At 51.7% G+C, this 17323-nt stretch overlaps 1 protein-coding gene across 2 annotated transcripts in view; it reads left to right on the top strand.

The window, feature by feature from the left end:
* The window catches only part of FA2H (fatty acid 2-hydroxylase), a 62875-nt gene extending 46054 nt beyond the window's left edge, over positions 1-16821 (top strand). Inside the window, exons 3-8 of one of the 2 annotated variants that reach the window (XM_032157901.2) lie at positions 910-1059; positions 1964-2106; positions 3014-3120; positions 10126-10298; positions 12684-12936; positions 15520-16819. In XM_032157901.2, coding sequence (XP_032013792.1) covers positions 910-1059; positions 1964-2106; positions 3014-3120; positions 10126-10298; positions 12684-12936; positions 15520-15599 — 906 coding nt within the window. In that variant the 3' untranslated portion in view covers positions 15600-16819. Of the gene's footprint in view, positions 1-909; positions 1060-1963; positions 2107-3013; positions 3121-10125; positions 10299-12683; positions 12937-15519 lie in introns of both variants that reach the window. The other variant, XM_032157902.2, reaches the window with a different exon arrangement.
* The last annotated feature ends 502 nt before the right edge of the window (positions 16822-17323 follow it).

Genomic DNA, 17323 nt, shown 5'->3' with positions numbered 1-17323 from the left:
AAAAAAAAAAAAAAAAAAAAAATCGAGACCATCCTGGCCAACATGATGCAACCCCGTCTCTACTAAAAATACAAAAATCAGCTGGGTGTGGTGGTGCGTGCCTGTAGTCCCAGCTACTCAGGAGGCTGAGGCAGGAGAATCACTTGAACCCAGGAGGCGGAGGTTGCAGTGAGCTGAGATCATGCCACTGTACTCCAGCCTGGCGACAGAACAAGACTCTGTCTCAAAAAAAAAAAAAGAAAAAGAGAGAGAAATATATTACAAACACAAATAAATAGAAATAATAGCAATAGAAATAGGGTTGTTAATGCCGGGCGCGGTGGCTCAAGCCTGTAATCCTAGCACTTTGGGAGGCCGAGGTGGGCGGATCACGAGGTCAGGAGTTCGAGACTATCCTGGCCAACATAGTGAAACCCTGTCTCTATTAAAAATACAAAAAAAAATTAGCAGGGCGTGGTGGCGGGCTCCTGTAGTCCCAGCTATTCGGGAGGCTGAGGCAGGAGAATGGCGTGAACCCGGGAGGCGGAGCTTGCAGTGAGCCGAGATGGTGCCACTGCACTCCAGCCTGGGGGACAGAGCCAGACTCTGACTCAAAAAAAAAAAAAAAGAAAAAGAAATAGGGTCGTTAATATTTTCTCACTGCCTCTGGGGATAAGCCTGTGAGTACTGATGGGGTACACGTACATCCTTGCCTTCGAGACAACAGGCCTGGAGAGTAAGCAACTCCTGGATGTGGAACAGGGTATTCTATCATCTAAGACTTCAGCAGCTTTCTTCCTACTGCCCACAGTGCACTGTTAAGGTGCCAGAAAGGCCACAACCATATTCAACTTTATATCTGTGCCCACACTCCCCGTCATCCCTTCTTCTCTCCCCCTTGTCAAATCCTCCATGTTGATGAACTCCAAGCGAAAACCCAGATGCTCTGCAAAGCCCTCCTTGCCTACCGTGACCTGGGCATTTGTACCAGCCATTCTGCCTCTGGATCTCAGCCTGCTTTGTGTCTCCACTAAACTATCCTTGCTTGGCATGCCACATCTCATTGAGCACTTAATGCAGGTACCGTTATTATTTTTTGATTTTTGAAGAGATGGAATCTTGAACTATTGCCCAGGCTGATCTCAAACTACTGGCCTCAAGCAGTTATCCTCCCTCAGCCTCCCAAAATGCAGGGTTTACAGGCATGAGATACTGCAACCAACAATTACTTCTATTTTATAGCTGGGGAAACTGAGGCTCAGAGCGGTTAAGTAATTTTCCAAAAGTCACACAGTAAATGGCAAATGGATTTGTACCCAGGCCTGACTTCAGAGTCTAACTCTAAGCACTAAGCTACATGAAACAAGGTTGGCCTCTTTCATTCCTGTTGATTCTTCCTAGCACCTAGCATAGAAATAAATACATACATAAAATTTTAAATAAATTGCTGAATAAATGATTGAATGAATTAATTACCCAGGCCTACACCAAGAAGCCTAGGGAAAAGAGCCCACTTCATTCCTGATACAAAATGTATTGCCTCCTGTACCTCAAGAGTCCTGAGCAAGACTTTAAACTTCAGATGTGGCTGAATCTGGATGCTCAGATATCAACACTGGGATTCTGTCTCTCTAGCTCTTGGTTTGGCCATCTTCTGTGCTGGTGGCATCTTCAGGCAGGCTCTGCTAGTAAATCCAGGCTCATGCCCTGCCGATTTAGCACCTCCAACAGAAAGAGGGAGTGTCTGATGGCTCATCACACCAGCTTAGGTCGCAAACCTTTACCGGATCCTATTGCTGTGGGTGGGGGCTGGGATGAGCAGCTTGGTCAGTTCTTGATCACTGAAGCAGGAGGGTGGGTGGCCCCACGCAGATCACAAGAGCTGAGGTAGGAGCCAGGGATTGGGATGCTGTAACGAGGAAATGGGAGAACGAATACGGGAAGATGTGAATATCAGATGTCCACTTGGCTTCATCTCTTGCAGGACCTGGTGGACTGGCAAAAGCCTCTCCTGTGGCAGGTGGGCCATCTGGGAGAGAAGTACGATGAGTGGGTTCACCAGCCGGTGACCAGGCCCATCCGCCTCTTCCACTCAGACCTCATTGAGGGCCTCTCTAAGACTGTCTGGTGAGCTCTTCCCTGAGCCTGTGGCAGGCTGCCCCTCTCTTCTGACGGTGCCAATCAGATATGGAAAGGGAGGGGGTAATTGGGTCCCTCCCCAGAGCCCAGGTCTATGCTGTAAAGCTCTCGGGAAGGGAGGAACATGCCATGGGAATAATTCATCCCTATGCATGGTTTTGTCCACTGGGTGGGTCACAACCCAACATGTAGCCAGAAACTACATTGAATGCCACCCCTGGTCCATTCCAGACTCTTAGGAGAAGTTTCTTGCCCCCGATGCTCATGGGAACAATTTTGCCTGCAATTAGCTCCTCTGCCACAAGAGGTCAGCGTCTATCCAGTTGCATAGAGTCAGTAGCCCTGGGGACACAGTTCTTCTCTGCCAATAACTCATCTCAGAGACAGGAGGCAGATGGACTCACAGCCTCTCTCCTCTTTTCTCTTTCCCACTCTCTGTACTAGTGTCCCTTTGACCCCAGGTCTCCATAGGCATTCTACATATGCTTTGGTGTCATCTTGTCCCCTCTCCAGTTGAGTTATGTGTCTCTAAGAAAGCTGGACCCTGCTGGGCATGGTGGCTCACGCCTGTAATCCCAGCACTTTGGGAGGCCAAGGCGGGTGGATCACCTGAGGTCAGGAGTTCGAGACCAGCCTGACAACATGGTGAAACCCCATCTCTACTAAAAATACAAAATTAGCTGGGTGCGGTGGCACATGCCTGTAATCCCAGCTACTTGGGAGGCTGAGGCAGAAGAGTCACTTGAACCCAGGAGGCGGAGGTTGCAGTGAGCTGAAATCACACCATTGCACTCCAGCCTGGGCAACAAGAGCGAAACTCCGTCTCAAAAAAAAAAGCTGTACTCTGTCAAGCTCCTGTGCATGTATCTCTCTCACCCTGATGGCCTTCCTGCAGGTACAGTGTCCCCATCATCTGGGTGCCCCTGGTGCTGTACCTCAGCTGGTCCTACTACCGAACCTTTGCCCAGGGCAACGTCCGACTCTTCACGTCATTTACAACAGGTAATGCCAGGTTCTTTCCTGACTTGCCCTGAGGATCCTAGAGGGAGGAGACCTCAGTGCTTTCCCTGGCCCAGAGTTTCTGAGAGCACAGAACCCCAAACCACATCACAGACATTTTTTGGTGAAGCCCCTCTGTAGAAATAGTCTTCCAAAGAAGAATTTTGTCAGACTCCCAACTACCCCCCAAATGGATACAAAACCCAACAACACATCAGCAGAACTAAATGAAATCATCGGGTGGCATAGCAATAAAAAAAGAGAGAGAGAGAGAGAGAGCTTCTCATTGAGTGTCACACCAAAAAATACATGATCTGGGATTCTTTGCTAAGAAACTAAATGAAATCACTTCATCGGGTGGCACGGCTGAGAGCTGGACTCGGACTGGCCTACGAACTGAACACAGATGAGCAGAGAAGTTGGGAAAGAAAGATCTGGGAGTGTCCTAGAGTGTGTCCAAGGCAAAGGCTCAGGCAGCAGACCCCCAGACTGGGAGTAACAGCCCACTGACCTCTGTGGGACACTTGCCATGTGTGGGGCCACGTGCTCTCCTAGGACTGCCTCATTTACCCCTCCCAGCAGCCCCAGAAGAAGGGTCCTGTCATTATCCCCTTTTAGAGCTGAGGAAATGGAGCCTCAGAAATATCAAGGGAGTAGTTGAAGGGCATGTGGCTAGGATGTGGATACCAGGTGCGCCCCAGCTTCTAGCTGGGGGGCAGAGGATGAAAAGAGGGGCTGATATGGGGCAGTGTCTAAAGAGCCTATGAGACTGGGGTTGAGGATGACTGTGGGTTAGGTATGGCCACTGGGACAGCCAGCCCCGCAAGTGCCTTGCCTACTTTGGGCCTCCAGCTACATGCCACCTGCCCTGTGGTCTGTCTGTCCTGGCTCTGAGCTTCCTGAGCTGCCCTCACTCTGCCAGGGGCAGCTCTTTTCCTTGCACTCCGCAAGTCAAGTGCCTGAATGGTTGAGATGAGAGGGGCCATGGTCACGGCATCAGGAGCTTCATTTATCCACCTGACCCAGGATGAGTCAGGGGTGAGCGAGCTGCAGGAAGTTCCCCCAAATCCAGCCCAGAGCTGCTCCCGGTCAGCGAGGGTTCCTGCGGGCATCCCTCGAGCCATGATTGCCCTGTTCTGCCCACGCTGAATAGCTCAGGCACAGCACAGGGATTGTTGCTCAGAAGGCCTGCTCGCTGAATCACCCACTGTCCGCCCGGCGCTCCCTTAACAATCACAAACAGTGGCAGGGCCGCCAGGGCTGGCAGCCGGAGGGGGAAGGGGATGCTGAAGCTTTGGCCCAGGTCCCTCTGCCAGATTCCTCCAGAGATGCCACTCAGTACCAGCTCCGGCCGGATGGGCAGACAGGGGTGATGCTGGGGTGAGGAGGCGGGCAGAGGCCTGACCTATAGGAGAGGACTTTCCTGCATGGCAGGGAGGATGATTTGAGGGCTCTATCAACCACACGGCCTCGGCAGAGAGCTAAAATGTGCCTGCCTTATAAAGGTCCAGTGTAGAGGGTTAGTAAGCCTGTGACCACGATGCCAGTGATGGGGGCGTGAGAGATACGTCTCCCCGTGCCTACCTCCGCCCCCAGCTTGTCATGCAAGGCACAAGCCACAGGCAGAGAAAATAAGAGCCCACAAAGCAAGGCAAGGGGAGACTCGGCGGGGTCCCAGTGCAGCTGCTGGACAAAGGACGGACTAGAATCAATTCAGAAGAGTCAGGGTGCCAAGAAGCAGTGGAAGCTGAACGCAGACACCAGTTCAAGGCTGACATTCCTAGATGCGCACATGAAAATGCTTTCAAAAGCTGAGGGGACGGGGGAAAGGGGCCGGTGCTGCATACTCAGGATGGCTCCAGAGCAGCTTCTGAGAGCATGTTAGAGTGAGCGGCATCCCGGAGAGGAGGGGAGGCAGGCTTCCGGTGGGATGGTGTGCAGGGGCCCGGCAGAGGCCAGGACCTGAGTCTGTGCCAGAGAGTGCTCCCATGTGTCCAGTGCTTTCCTTACTAATAAGAGAGCTAAGGCCAGGCGCGGTGGCTCACGCCTGTAATCCCAGCACTTTGGGAGGCTGAGGCAGGTGGGTCACCTGAGGTCAAGAGTTTGAGACCAGCCTGGCCAACATGGTGAAACCCAGTCTCTACTAAAAATATAAAAGTTAGCCAGGCATGATGGTGTGTGCCTGTAATCTCAGCTACTGGGAAGGCTGAGGCAGGAGAATCATTTGAACCTGGGAGGCAGAAGTTGCAGTGAGCCAGGATCATGCCACTGCACTGTAGCCTGGGTGACGGAGTGAGATTCCGTCTCAAAAAAAAAAAAAAGAAAAAGAAAAGAAAATATTATTCTATAATACAACATATATACTCATCATATAATCAGATACTCGGTTACCTCTCTCCTAACTACACCCCTCCGAGATGGGTAGGGTGTTTCCCTGAGAAAACTGTAACACTTAGGTGGTGCTGAGCCAGGATTTGAATCCAGGTCTGCAAATCCAATGCCTGTGCTCTCTGCACTTCACCAGAGTGACCTGAAGGACCCCAGAGTTATTGGGGCTTCTCTGGAAGCAGGGTCTCTCACCAACCAGATCAGCCCAGCTAAGACTCAATGGGAGAGGGGTCACTTGAACCTGCCTCCTTTGGTAACGTGTGGATGTCAGTAACCCCAGCCTCCCAGGAAGGAGACCCAAGAGGAGGTGGGCGGGAAGAAGGAGGAAGATGGTTGGCCTCATTTGGGAGGTGTTCAAGGTGCGGACTGTGGACAACCACGTGGAGCTGTCCAGTAGGGAGTGGGCACCCAGGGTGGAGTTGGTGTAGAGCTTCGGTCGTCAGCACGTGGGAGAGGAAGTGTTGGAGCTGAGAGGCAGAGGGTCCAGGTTTGGACTCTGGGGACAGAGGCAGAGTTTCCAAGATGGAGCCTGAGTAGGGAGATCCAGAGAAGAGGAGAAAAGCCAAGTGTGGCAGCATGCAGAAGGTGGAGCTATGGATTCCAACCTTACTGCTCCCAGATCCTTTGAGAATTTGAGAAAGTGTGGACACAGTACAGAGAAAAAATGCCCATAGGTGTGCAATTTGATACATCAACAAGTTCACAGACACTCTGCAATCCAACTTAGCACCCTCGGATATTCATAAGCCTCAGGTTAAATGCCTAGGCAGCTGCAGATTGAAGAAGAGAGTAGCGCTAATGTCATATACCACAGCCAGGTTAGAGGTGGACTAAAAAATTTGCTTAGATTTGGCAAGAAAGACATCATGAATAGCCTTTGAAGTTCTGGTGGTTTGGGGCGGAAGACAGATTTTTTTTTTTTTTGAGATGGAATTTCACTTTTATTGCCCATGCTGGAGTGCAATGGCATGATCTTGGCTCACCACAACCTCTGCCTCTTGGGTTCAAGTGATTCTCCTGCCTCAGCCTCCCAGGTAGCTGGGATTACAGGCATGCACCACCATGCCCGGCTAATTTTTGTATTTTTAGAGACGGAGTTTCTCCATGTTGGTCAGGCTGATCTTGAACTCCCGACCTCAGCTGATCCGCCCACCTTGGCCTCCCAAAGTGCTGCAACTACAGGCATGAGCCACTGCACCTGGCCCAGAAGACAGATTTTTTAAGGACTTGACAAGCCAATGGAAAGTGGTAAAGTGGAGCCATGAGTCCAACCTACGTTTTTTTTCTTTTTTTTCTTTTTGAGACAGGGTCTTGCTCTGTCATCCAGGCTGGAGTGCAATGGTGCAATCACAGCTCATTGCAGGCTTGAACTACTGGGCTCAAGCGATCCCCCTGCCTCAGCCTTCTCAGTAGCTGGGACTACAGGCATGAGCCACCATGCCCAGCTAATTTTTCTACTTTTTGTTGAGGCGGGGTCTCACTGTGTTGCCCAGGCTGGCCTCAAGTTCCTGGGCTCAAACAATCCTCCCACCTCAGCCTCTCAAAGTGCTGGGATTACGAGCATGAGCCCCCAGATTCAGCCTAGTCTGGCTTTTTAGGAGCCTTGATGATGAAGGGGCTGAGTCCATGATGGGAAAGTCTTGCCTAGCTCAGAAAGATGAGCAGAAGAGCCAGGAGAAAAGGAGAGACTGAAGGAGCCCAGAGGAGTCCCTTGGGAGGGAGGGTGGGAGGAGGCGGCCGAGGGCTTTGCACTGCCGAGCAGGGGGAGCCTGGCAGGTCATGGACTTTGGGCCTCCACGTCCTCAATCATGCAGGCAATGCAGGGCTTCCCTTGTAAGGCTGTGGTGAGATGAAATAGGAAGTAATCCATGGAAGACCCTTGGGCAGTGCCTGGCACACAGGAATCAGTTAGGACACATCTGCTGTTACTGTTGCTCTGATCATCCAGCGCCCGCATGCCGGTGCACACCTCTTCCCTGAGAAGCAAGGAGGATGTGCCAGGGTACCGGCAGAATGTGGTGTGCTTGGAAGTTGGGGGAAGTATATGGAGGGGATGGTCCCTCCCCAACCCCAGGGCCTCTCTTCTCTGTGAAGTAGGAGGCTGGGTGGAAGGAGAGGCAGTAAAGGGGAGTAGAGAATGTCCAAGGGCAGTGGGGAGAGAGCTGTACTTGAAGATGCACAGGGATCATCCATCAGGCTGTGTCTAGGGTCTTGCAGAGGTTAAAGGTGCCAGACCCACAGCTGTGTGACTCTCCATGCTCAGCAGCTTGGGTATGGGGTACAAAGGCAGGTTCCTGCACTGACCCAGGGGTGCAGGTGAGGGAGATGGAGTATGGGTTAAAAGAGAATGGCTAGGCTGAGCATGGTGGCTCATGCCTGTAATCCCAGCCCTTTGGGAGGCCAAGGTGGGTGAATCACTTGAGGTCAGGAGCTCAAGACAAGCCTGACCAATATGTTGAAACTCTGTCTCTACTAAAAATACAAAAATTAGTTGGGCATGGTGGTGCACACCTATAATCCCAACTACCCGGGAGGCTGAGGCAGGAGAATCACTTCAACCCGGGAGGTGGAGGCTGCAGTGAGCCGAGATCATGCCATTGCACTCCAGCCTGGGTGACAAGAGCGAAACTCTGCCTCACAAAAAAAAGAGAGAGAATGGCTAGCTTTGGAAAACAGTCTGGCTATTCCTCAAAAGGTTAAACAGAGTTATGATATGACCCAACAGTACCACTCCTGGGCTTGTACCCAACAGAAAGGACAACATCTCTTCACACCGAAACCTCTACACGAATGTACATAGCAGCGCTATTCACAATAGCTAAGAGCTACAAACAGCCCAGGTGTCCCTCAACTGATGGATGGATGAATAAAGTTTGAATATCATTCAGCCTTAAAAGAATGGAGTTCTAATACATGCTACAACATGGGTGAACATTGAACATATTTGGTAAGAGAAGCCAGTCATAAAAGACCATATGTCATATGATTCAATTGATGTGAAATGTCCAGAATAGGCAAATCCAACAAAGAGGAAGTAGACCTGTGGCTTCCTAGGGTTGGGAGGGTCTGAGAAGAAATGGGGAGTGGCTGCTAATGGGTACAGGGGCTTGGGGGGAAGTGATAAAAATGTTGTAAAATTGACTGGGGTGATGGTTTAACAACTCTGTGAATATACTAAAAAGCACTGAATTATATATTTTATTTGGATGAATTATATGGATGTGAATTAGATTTCGATAAAGCCGTTATTTAAGAAGAGAGAAGATATGGCCAAAGCTATGGTTTGTGGAGAGAAGAAACACAGCTAAGAGGATGACGATGGGCCAGGCACGGTGGCTCATGTCTGTAATCTCAGCAATTTGGGAGGCTGAGGAGGGCAGATCACTTGAGGTCAGGAGTTCAAGACCAGCCTGGATAACATGGTGAAACCCCATCTCTACTAAAAATATAAAAATTAGCCAGGTGTGGTGGCACACATGTAATCCCAGCTACTAGGGAGGCTGAGGCAGGAGAATCAGTTGAACCCAGGAGGTGGAGGTTGCAGTGAGCTGAGATCACAGCACTGCACTCCAGCCTAGGCAACAGAGCAAGACTCTATCTCAAAAAAAAAAAAAGGATGAGGATGAATATGGAGCAAACAGGAACGAGAGCTGAAACCTCCATGAGCTCAAAGAATGAACCCGGTGGAGGAAAGAGCTGAAAGCCGCTAGGACTGCAGGCTGTCTCCAGAGGGTGGTGGGAAGCATGTGCTTGAAGATGGTGCCCTGTCTTCGGTCTTCTCCTCTCCACCTAGGCTGATCATCTTCAGTGTTTTCACATCTTCCTCCTGTGCTATGATTTCAGGTCTTGTCTGTTGAGATCTCGGTGCTTGTTTTTTCTTGTCCTTCCTGCCCCATGGTCCCTGGTGGTTCACACTTTCCATCATTAACACCCTGGAGGCTGGGCACAGTGGCTCACTTCTGTTATCTCAGCGCTTTGGGAGGCCAAGGCAAGAGAATTGCTTGAGTCCAGGAGTTTGAGACCAGCATGGGCAACATAGAAAGTTCTCATCTCTACAAAAATAAAATAAAAAATAAATTAAAAATTAGCTGGGTGTGGTGGCATGCGCCTGTGGTCCCAGCTACTTGAGAAGCTGAGGTGGAAGGATCGCTTGAGCCCAGGAAGAGGAGGCTGCAGTAAGCTGTAATCACACCACTGCACTCCAGCACTCCAGTCTTCCAACCTGGGCGACACAGAGATACCTTGTCTCAAAATAATAATAACAACGCCCTGGCTCAGGAGTGTTGCCTTCTCGTCTCCAATGTCCTTGGGGCAAGGTCGCCCTTCCAGGTAAAGGCCCAGCCCCAGCCATAGCCACTCCTCCCACAGCCTCTGTAAGGAGGATGTCAGGCCTCCAGCCAGTGGCCCATCAATCCTGTAAAGGACTCCCCAGACCCAGCCCAGAGCCCTGCAGCCTCCTTCCCATTTTGACTCAAGGACCCCAGCAGTATGGCCTGTCCCCGTAGCTGTCCAACAGAGGGCAGCAGCTCCCGAGCTGATGGGGATGGTGAGGCAGGGACACCTGGAGCTACTAGGCTGCTGTGCACCAGTCCTCACCTTGCTCTCCCCGCCACCCTGCAGAGTACGCGGTGGCAGTGCCCAAGTCCATGTTCCCTGGGCTCTTCATGCTGGGGACATTCCTCTGGAGCCTCGTCGAGTACCTCATCCACCGCTTCCTGTTCCACATGAAGCCCCCCAGCGACAGCTATTACCTCATCATGCTGCACTTCGTCATGCACGGCCAGCACCACAAGGTGAGTGGGGTGGGGTCCCATCCCGGACCTAGCATGTGCAGCCCGAGGGGGCCCGGCAGCCAGTGGCAGCTTCAGGTGCTGTGGAGCCTCCTGGGAGTCTGGCTGTGGGTTGGGGGGGACAGGACGTTTGATGTGACTCACAGGGGCAACTGGGTTGGGCATCTGAACCTGAGCCAGGCGGAGACAGCGTGGGTGTGCAGCATCATGCTGACCCCAGGCCCTCTGCACCCTTGTTTATGCATCACCTTTAATCCTCGAAACAACTCATTCATTCGTTCATTCATTCAGCGAATGCCCTGTGAGTGCCTCCTGTGTGCGAGACACTGTTCTAGACATCATTGAACAAAACAACAAAAAGCCTTGCCCTCCTGGAGCTTGTCCTGAAAACAGTCCCATGGTTCTCCCCGTTCCACAGAGCAGGAGACCGTGGCCTGCGGGAACTAAGGAACTTGCCCCAGGTCACACTTGGCACAGCCAGGATGTCATACCCCATTCTGGGGATTCCAGAGTCTGCGCTCTCAATCACCTTCCCCTGAGGCCCTTCAAGGACTCCATGACAGTCCCAGAAGCTGGCCCTAGAAGATAGGTCTGCCCAAAGGAAGCTATCTCCCCTGTACCCCCTACTGCCTCTCTGTCCCTGCATTGTGCTGTCCTTGGCCCATCCCAGGCTGTTCCCCAGCCGGTCTCCACACTCTGTTCTCTGCTGGGTGTAAATCAGAGAAAATATGGCAGATATGATACTTTCAGCACACCAGTTTAGACCCTGATGTTGCTGATACTGAACGTGGGTTTCACCTTGGTTTCCCAGCAGCAACTTAATCCGGTTCATCTTGATGAGCCGATTCAGGGTTTGATCGGCCACCTGGGAGAGTTCTCAGGTTGGTCGGCTGTGGTCCTCCCGGCTCTTCCCAGAGTTGATCTGCATCCTAGGGGGCTTTCCTAGGGGCCAGTATCGGGGTAGGTGCCCAGTCCTGGGCCAACCTGTCTCTCAGGTATGCTCTCAGAGGTAGCGCAGCCCAGGCCTGGCCTGCGTCCTCCAGCCTCACCTGGCCTCTGCTCTCCAGAGCTCCTGCGTCTGCTGCTGTGTCCCTTGCCCCGTTTGTGAAGCCTTTTCAGATCCACTGCCCCGTCAGCTATCTTTCCCATCCACAGGGGACACAAGAACCTTCTGGGGACCTGCTCAGGCCATTCTGGGGCCCCAGGGGCTGTCTCAGGCTCCGTCTTCTGAGACACTTCCACCCCAGTCTGTCCAGTCCCCTGCTGCCACACCATGAGGACCCAAGGAGATTGTATGGCCTGTAGCCACGTTGGCTCCAATCAGGAACGTGTTCTCAGATCCCTAAACCTATCCATCTAAGGATCCTGATCCAGCTGTGACCTGGAGCTGGCCCATACCAGCTCACAAGAGCACCCATGCACATCCTTTCCTGTTTCTGTTCCAGTGACACCACCTCAGCGCTTGAAAGCGCCAGGGCAGGAGTTTTTACACTGCAGGAATTAGCAAACGCTACCAGTCAGGGCTCTCCCTCCCTCCCTTTATTTCCCCCTCCCTCATTCCCTGGCTCTCTCCCTTCCTCCTTTTCCTGAGAGCTGGTTTCCAGCACACGACTGGTCCTGTTGTTCCTGGTCTGAAGGGAGGGAGGCCCACACCAGCATCTCACTATGTCACTGTCACCTGCTTTCTCTCTCTCTCCTCCAGCCCAGAGAGGCTGCAGGATTCTCTTCTCAGAATCCTCACCAAGCCATAGCTAAGATCTCACCTCTATGCCAGGCCCTCGGCTTCTGAAGCTCAAGGGCCATGGTGAAGCAGTATTCTCTGGTTCACTGTGGCGACACCCCCTTGGAACAAAAAAGGCCTCCTGTTTGGACATGGGGGTGGGGAGGACACCTCTAGTGACACTTCAGGGTCATCCCACCACAGAGGCTGCATTAATCTCAGCTGCCCTCAGTTCCTTGCTCTCCCAGACAACATCAGGCCTCAGACTAGGTGCCCTGTCTCCAGAATGCCCCTCTAGCCAGGGGCACGGCATTTAGGGATGGGATACCTGTGTAGCACCTGACCAATTCCAGAGTCACAGTGGCCTCTAGAGCATGAGATGGGCTCTGAGCTGCCGGCACACCCCGCCCATCCCGCCCATCCCGCCCATCCCATGTTCCTCTGCAATCTGCCAGGTCCCTTCCTGGCTCACAAATGGGGAGTAAGACAGTCTCTCCAGATCTTCCAGACGCGGTGGCTCGCCCTCCCCAAAGCCACCAAAGGTGCCAAGCCTATGCAGTGGAATGTCTGGGCCGCTCTGCCCCTGTCCTCTGCAGGGAGCCTCCAGGGCTTGGCCAGCTGCCGGGGCCCCTGGCTGCCTCCTGATGCCCAAGCCTCTCCATCTGCAGGCACCCTTCGACGGCTCCCGCCTGGTCTTCCCCCCTGTGCCAGCCTCCCTGGTGATCGGCGTCTTCTACTTGTGCATGCAGCTCATCCTGCCCGAGGCAGTGGGGGGCACTGTGTTTGCGGGGGGCCTCCTGGGCTACGTCCTCTACGACATGACCCATTACTACCTGCACTTCGGCTCGCCGCACAAGGGCTCCTACCTATACAACCTGAAGGCCCACCATGTCAAGCACCACTTTGCACATCAGAAGTCAGGTGAGGACGGGCCTCGGCTTCCCAGCCCCCTATGTGTGTTTATTGATTTATTTGCCAACTACATAGAGCTCCTGGGAATGGCGAAGCACTGTTCCATGTACTGGGGGTATACAGACGGTTCCCTCTACTCTCTTCCCTGGTGCAGACAGCTGTGCAGAGACAGGCAAGGACATTGATAAATGGCAAAGATTTCAAACTGTGATAAATGCCATAAAGAAAACAAAGGGGCCAGGCATGGTGGCTCACACCTGTAATCCCATCCGAGGGGACTGGGAAGCCGAGGCAGGTGGATCACTTGAGGTCAGGAGTTTGAGACCAGCCTGGCCAACATGGTGAAACCTGTCTCCACTAAAAATGCAAAAATTAGCAGGGTGTGGTGGTGCCCACCTGTAATCTCAGCTACTTGGGAGGCTGAGGCATGAGAATAGCTTGAATCCAGGAGGCAGAGGCTACAGTGAGCTAAGATTGCACCACTGCGCTCCAGCCTGGGCCATAGAGCAAGGCTCTGTCTTAAAAAAAAAAAAAGAAGAAAATAAAACAAGGTGATGGAATATCACATAAGTGGGGAAGGGTCCAGCGATTTCCATTGAAATATTATGTGGGCCACATATGGGATTTTAAATTTTCTAGTGGCCACACTAAGACATGAAAATAAACAGATGAAAAGAATTTTAATAAAATTTACTTAACCTAATATAAGCAAATTATTATTTCAACATGTAATCAACATTAAAAAATCATTAATGGCTGGGCGCAGTGGCTCAGGCCTGTAATCCCAGCACTATGCGAGACAGAGGCAGGGGATTGCTTGAAGCCAGGAGTTCCAGACCAGTCTGGGAAACATAGCAAGACCTTGTCTCTACATAAAAAATTTCAATTGTCCATGTGTGGTGATGTGCACCTGTAATCTCAGCTGCCTAGAAGGCTGAGGCAAGACGATCATTTGAGCCCAGGAGTTTGAGGCAGCAATGAGCTATGATCATGCCACTGCACCCCAGCCTGGGTGACAGAGCGAGACCCTTTTTGTAAAGTCTCTTTAAAAAAAAATAATTAGCAACTCTTATACTAAGTCTTTGAAATCTAAGGTGTATTTTGCGCTTACGGCACATCTCAATTCAGATACTAAAGTTTCATTGGAAATACTAGATCCATATCTAGATTTTATAAAATTTGCAAACAGTAGTTCACATAGGTAAGTTGCTGCAAACACGCTTTAAAAATTTCCAGTAATAGTTGTGGGGTGGGGGGAGAGGGGAAGGATAGCATTGGGAGATATACCTAATGTTAAATGACGAGTTAATGGGTGCAGCACACCAACATGGCACATGTATACATATGTAACAAACCTGCACGTTGTGCACATGTACCCTAAAACTTAAAGTATAAAAAAAAAAGAGAGACAGAAAAAATTTTCCGGTAACATACTTTAGGAGGCCGAGATGGGCGGATCACCTGAGGTCAGGAGTTCAAGACCAGCCTGGCCAACATGTTGAAACCCCGTCTCTACTAAAAATACAAAAAAATTGGCCGGGCGCAGTGGCTCATGCCTGTAATCCCAGCACTTTGGGAGGCCGAGGCGGTCGATCACGAGGTCAGGAGATCGAGACCATCCTGGCTAACATGGTGAAACCCCGTCTCTACTAAAAATACAAAAAAATTAGCAGGGCGTGGTGGCGGAAGCCTGTAGTCCCAGCTACTCGGGAGGCTGAGGCAGGAGAATGGCCTAAACCCGGGAGGCAGAGCTTGCAGTGAGCTGAGATCGAGCCACTGCACTCCAGCCTGGGTGACAGAGCGAGACTCCATCTCAAAAAAAAAAAAAATACAAAAAATTAGCTGGATGTGGTGGTGCGCACCTGTAATCCCAGCTACTCAGGAGGCTGAGGAGGGAGAATCTCTTGGACCCAGGAGGCGGAGGTTGCAGTGAGCCAAGATCACACCAGTGCACTCCACCCTGAGCAACAAGAGCGAAACTGCATCTCAAAATAAATAAATAAATAAATAAATAAATAAATAAATAAATAAAAATTCCAGTAACTGAATCAAGCATCAGTTTTTACATTGACATGTTAATTCATCAGAATTAAATGAGGTTAGAAATCCAGTTTCTCTGGAGCTCTAGCCACATTTCTAGGGCTCAGTAGCCGTGTGTGGCTAGGGGCTAGTTGGACAGCAAAGAGATTAAATGGTCCAGGTGTCATTGCAGAGGTGCCATTAGAGCTAAGACCCTAATGAAGAGAAACCAGCATCTGGCGTCCCGACTGGTGCAAAGCCCTGAGGCAGGAATGAACTTGGCCCCCAAGGAAGGGGAAGGAGATGGAGGTGGGGGGTGGGAGGGGGCCACGTATCCTAGAAACGAAGGCCAGATAAGGAATTAGGGTTTATTCCAGCTTCATGCTGGGGACAATAAAAGACACAGGTTCCCCACCTTTGACTTCTGCCAGGATGGCTCGGGAGTTGGGAAGGCCAAGGGGACAGATATTGACATCGTCTCCACCTCTTATCCATACCCTGGCACCCTTCCCAAGCCAGTGCACGCCTGCTCCTTCAATGCCTCATCTTCTCCCCATTTGTCTCCCTCTTTAGGATTTGGTATCAGCACCAAATTGTGGGATTACTGTTTCCACACCCTCACTCCAGAGAAACCCCACACGAAGACGCAGTGACAACTCCCACCCCCTCCGTCCTGCCCTCAGCCCAGCCCTGGCCCCTTCCCGACCCCCACCTGCCATCCAGACCCCATTAAGAAGGTTGGCTTGGCCAGGCAGGATGGTCTCTGTCCGGCCCTGCAGCCTAGTGGAAGGTGCTGAGGGGGCCCTGAGGCAGGACCACCCTCCTGACCCCTAGTAGGAGGGTCACATCCACTTGGTGGCCAGGTGGCCCTTGGTGACCCGCTTCTTCCTGGAGCATCCCTGCCTAGAGCTCGGCCCACAGGACTGCTTCAGGACCTGGCCACGGGTAGCAGCCGCAAGGGGAAATGAAGAAAACTGACCCCTCGTGGCCACCTGTGTCACCCTTGTGCCTTAGCATCATGGGCTGCCTAGGAGCTGCCTGCACAGCACAGCTCCGCATTCACAGTCAGAAGTGGGTCTGTGGGACCTGTGGTCCCTGTCCTCCCTGCTGTCCTTTCTGGGGAGGCTTTGGTGGCTCTGAGGTGGACAAAGAGCTCTTGCAAGAAGAGACAGCATGATGCCTCCCACAGTCCACCCCAGACTCTGGGGCAGCCCCTCTGGCCCTGCCAGCTGCCTGTGTCGTTGGGCCCAGGGTAGCTGGCAGGAGTCCCAGCTGCTTGCTTTGGGACCTGGCAGCTTCTCTAGCCGTCCCTCTCCTGCCTCCAGAATCACAGCCTTTCTCCCCCGGGGAGGCTGAGGAGGCTTCTCCACCAGTGGCAGCCCCACCCCGTCCCCGGCCATTCTTGGCCTCCACCCCGCTCAGCCCCCAACTCGGGCCCTCCCAGAAGGAGCCACCTCTCAGTGCCTCACCTCCCCCTGCCTCCCAGCCTCTGCAGATAAGTTTCCTGCCCCTTCCTCCTCATAACCAAAACCCTCACTGCTCCCAGGATGGTCTTATTTATAAGCCAGATACGTGTTCTTAGTCTGGTCCCAGACCAAGGAGCTGGTCAGACGGCCTTTTCTAATCCTACATGTTGAGCTTATGTAAAAAATGTTGTTTCCTCCTGTTTTTGGTTCCTTTCTTACCGACAAACCATTACTACTTGAAACTTAAAAAACTCGCCAAGTGTAAAGGCTAAAGAGACACAGTTTGACGGACCTTGTGATTTGTACTGTTTGCTGCAGAGCTATTTAAAGATTTTGGAATAAATATTCAAAACTACGGTTGTGAAATAAAAACTTAAATTGTATATTTTGAAAAATAAAACACTGAAAAGAAACCAACAAAAATGAGTTGTTCATCAGACTCCCTCGTGGTTGGGAAGGGGCAGTGGTGTGGGGAGGGGTGGAGGGGCGGGGGATCCGTCCCCAGGGAGGGAGATTTTAGGCCTGACCAGGGTGGGTAGAATTGCTGGGGCATGGTGATGATTAAAAGCTGACCAACTCTCAGCTGGGCGAGATGGTGCATGCCTGTAACCCCAACATTTTGGGAGGCCAAGGTGGGAGGATCGCTTGAGGCCAGGTGTTCAAGACGAACCTGCCCAAAAGAGCAAAACTCCATCTCTAAAAAGAAAAAGAAAACAAGACAAAAGAAAAGAAACAAAACAAAAGGAAAAAGCTGACTGACTCTTACTCTCTCACTCGGCTTTATTTGGTTTCTAAATTCTCTGCATCTCCTCTTATTGCCTGCACCTGGGATGCATTGTGCCCACAAACCACTTTGATCTGCCAGTGGGGAGGGATCTCTTCTGGAGTTTAACCCCAACTGAGCTTCCAGT

The sequence above is a fragment of the Hylobates moloch genome, unplaced genomic scaffold (assembly GCF_009828535.3).
Source record: "Hylobates moloch isolate HMO894 unplaced genomic scaffold, HMol_V3 SCAFFOLD_6, whole genome shotgun sequence".
In the NCBI taxonomy this organism is placed as follows: domain Eukaryota; kingdom Metazoa; phylum Chordata; class Mammalia; order Primates; family Hylobatidae; genus Hylobates; species Hylobates moloch.
The sequence above is the reverse complement of the archived record's forward strand: the minus strand, read 5'-3'. Positions and strand labels throughout refer to the sequence as shown.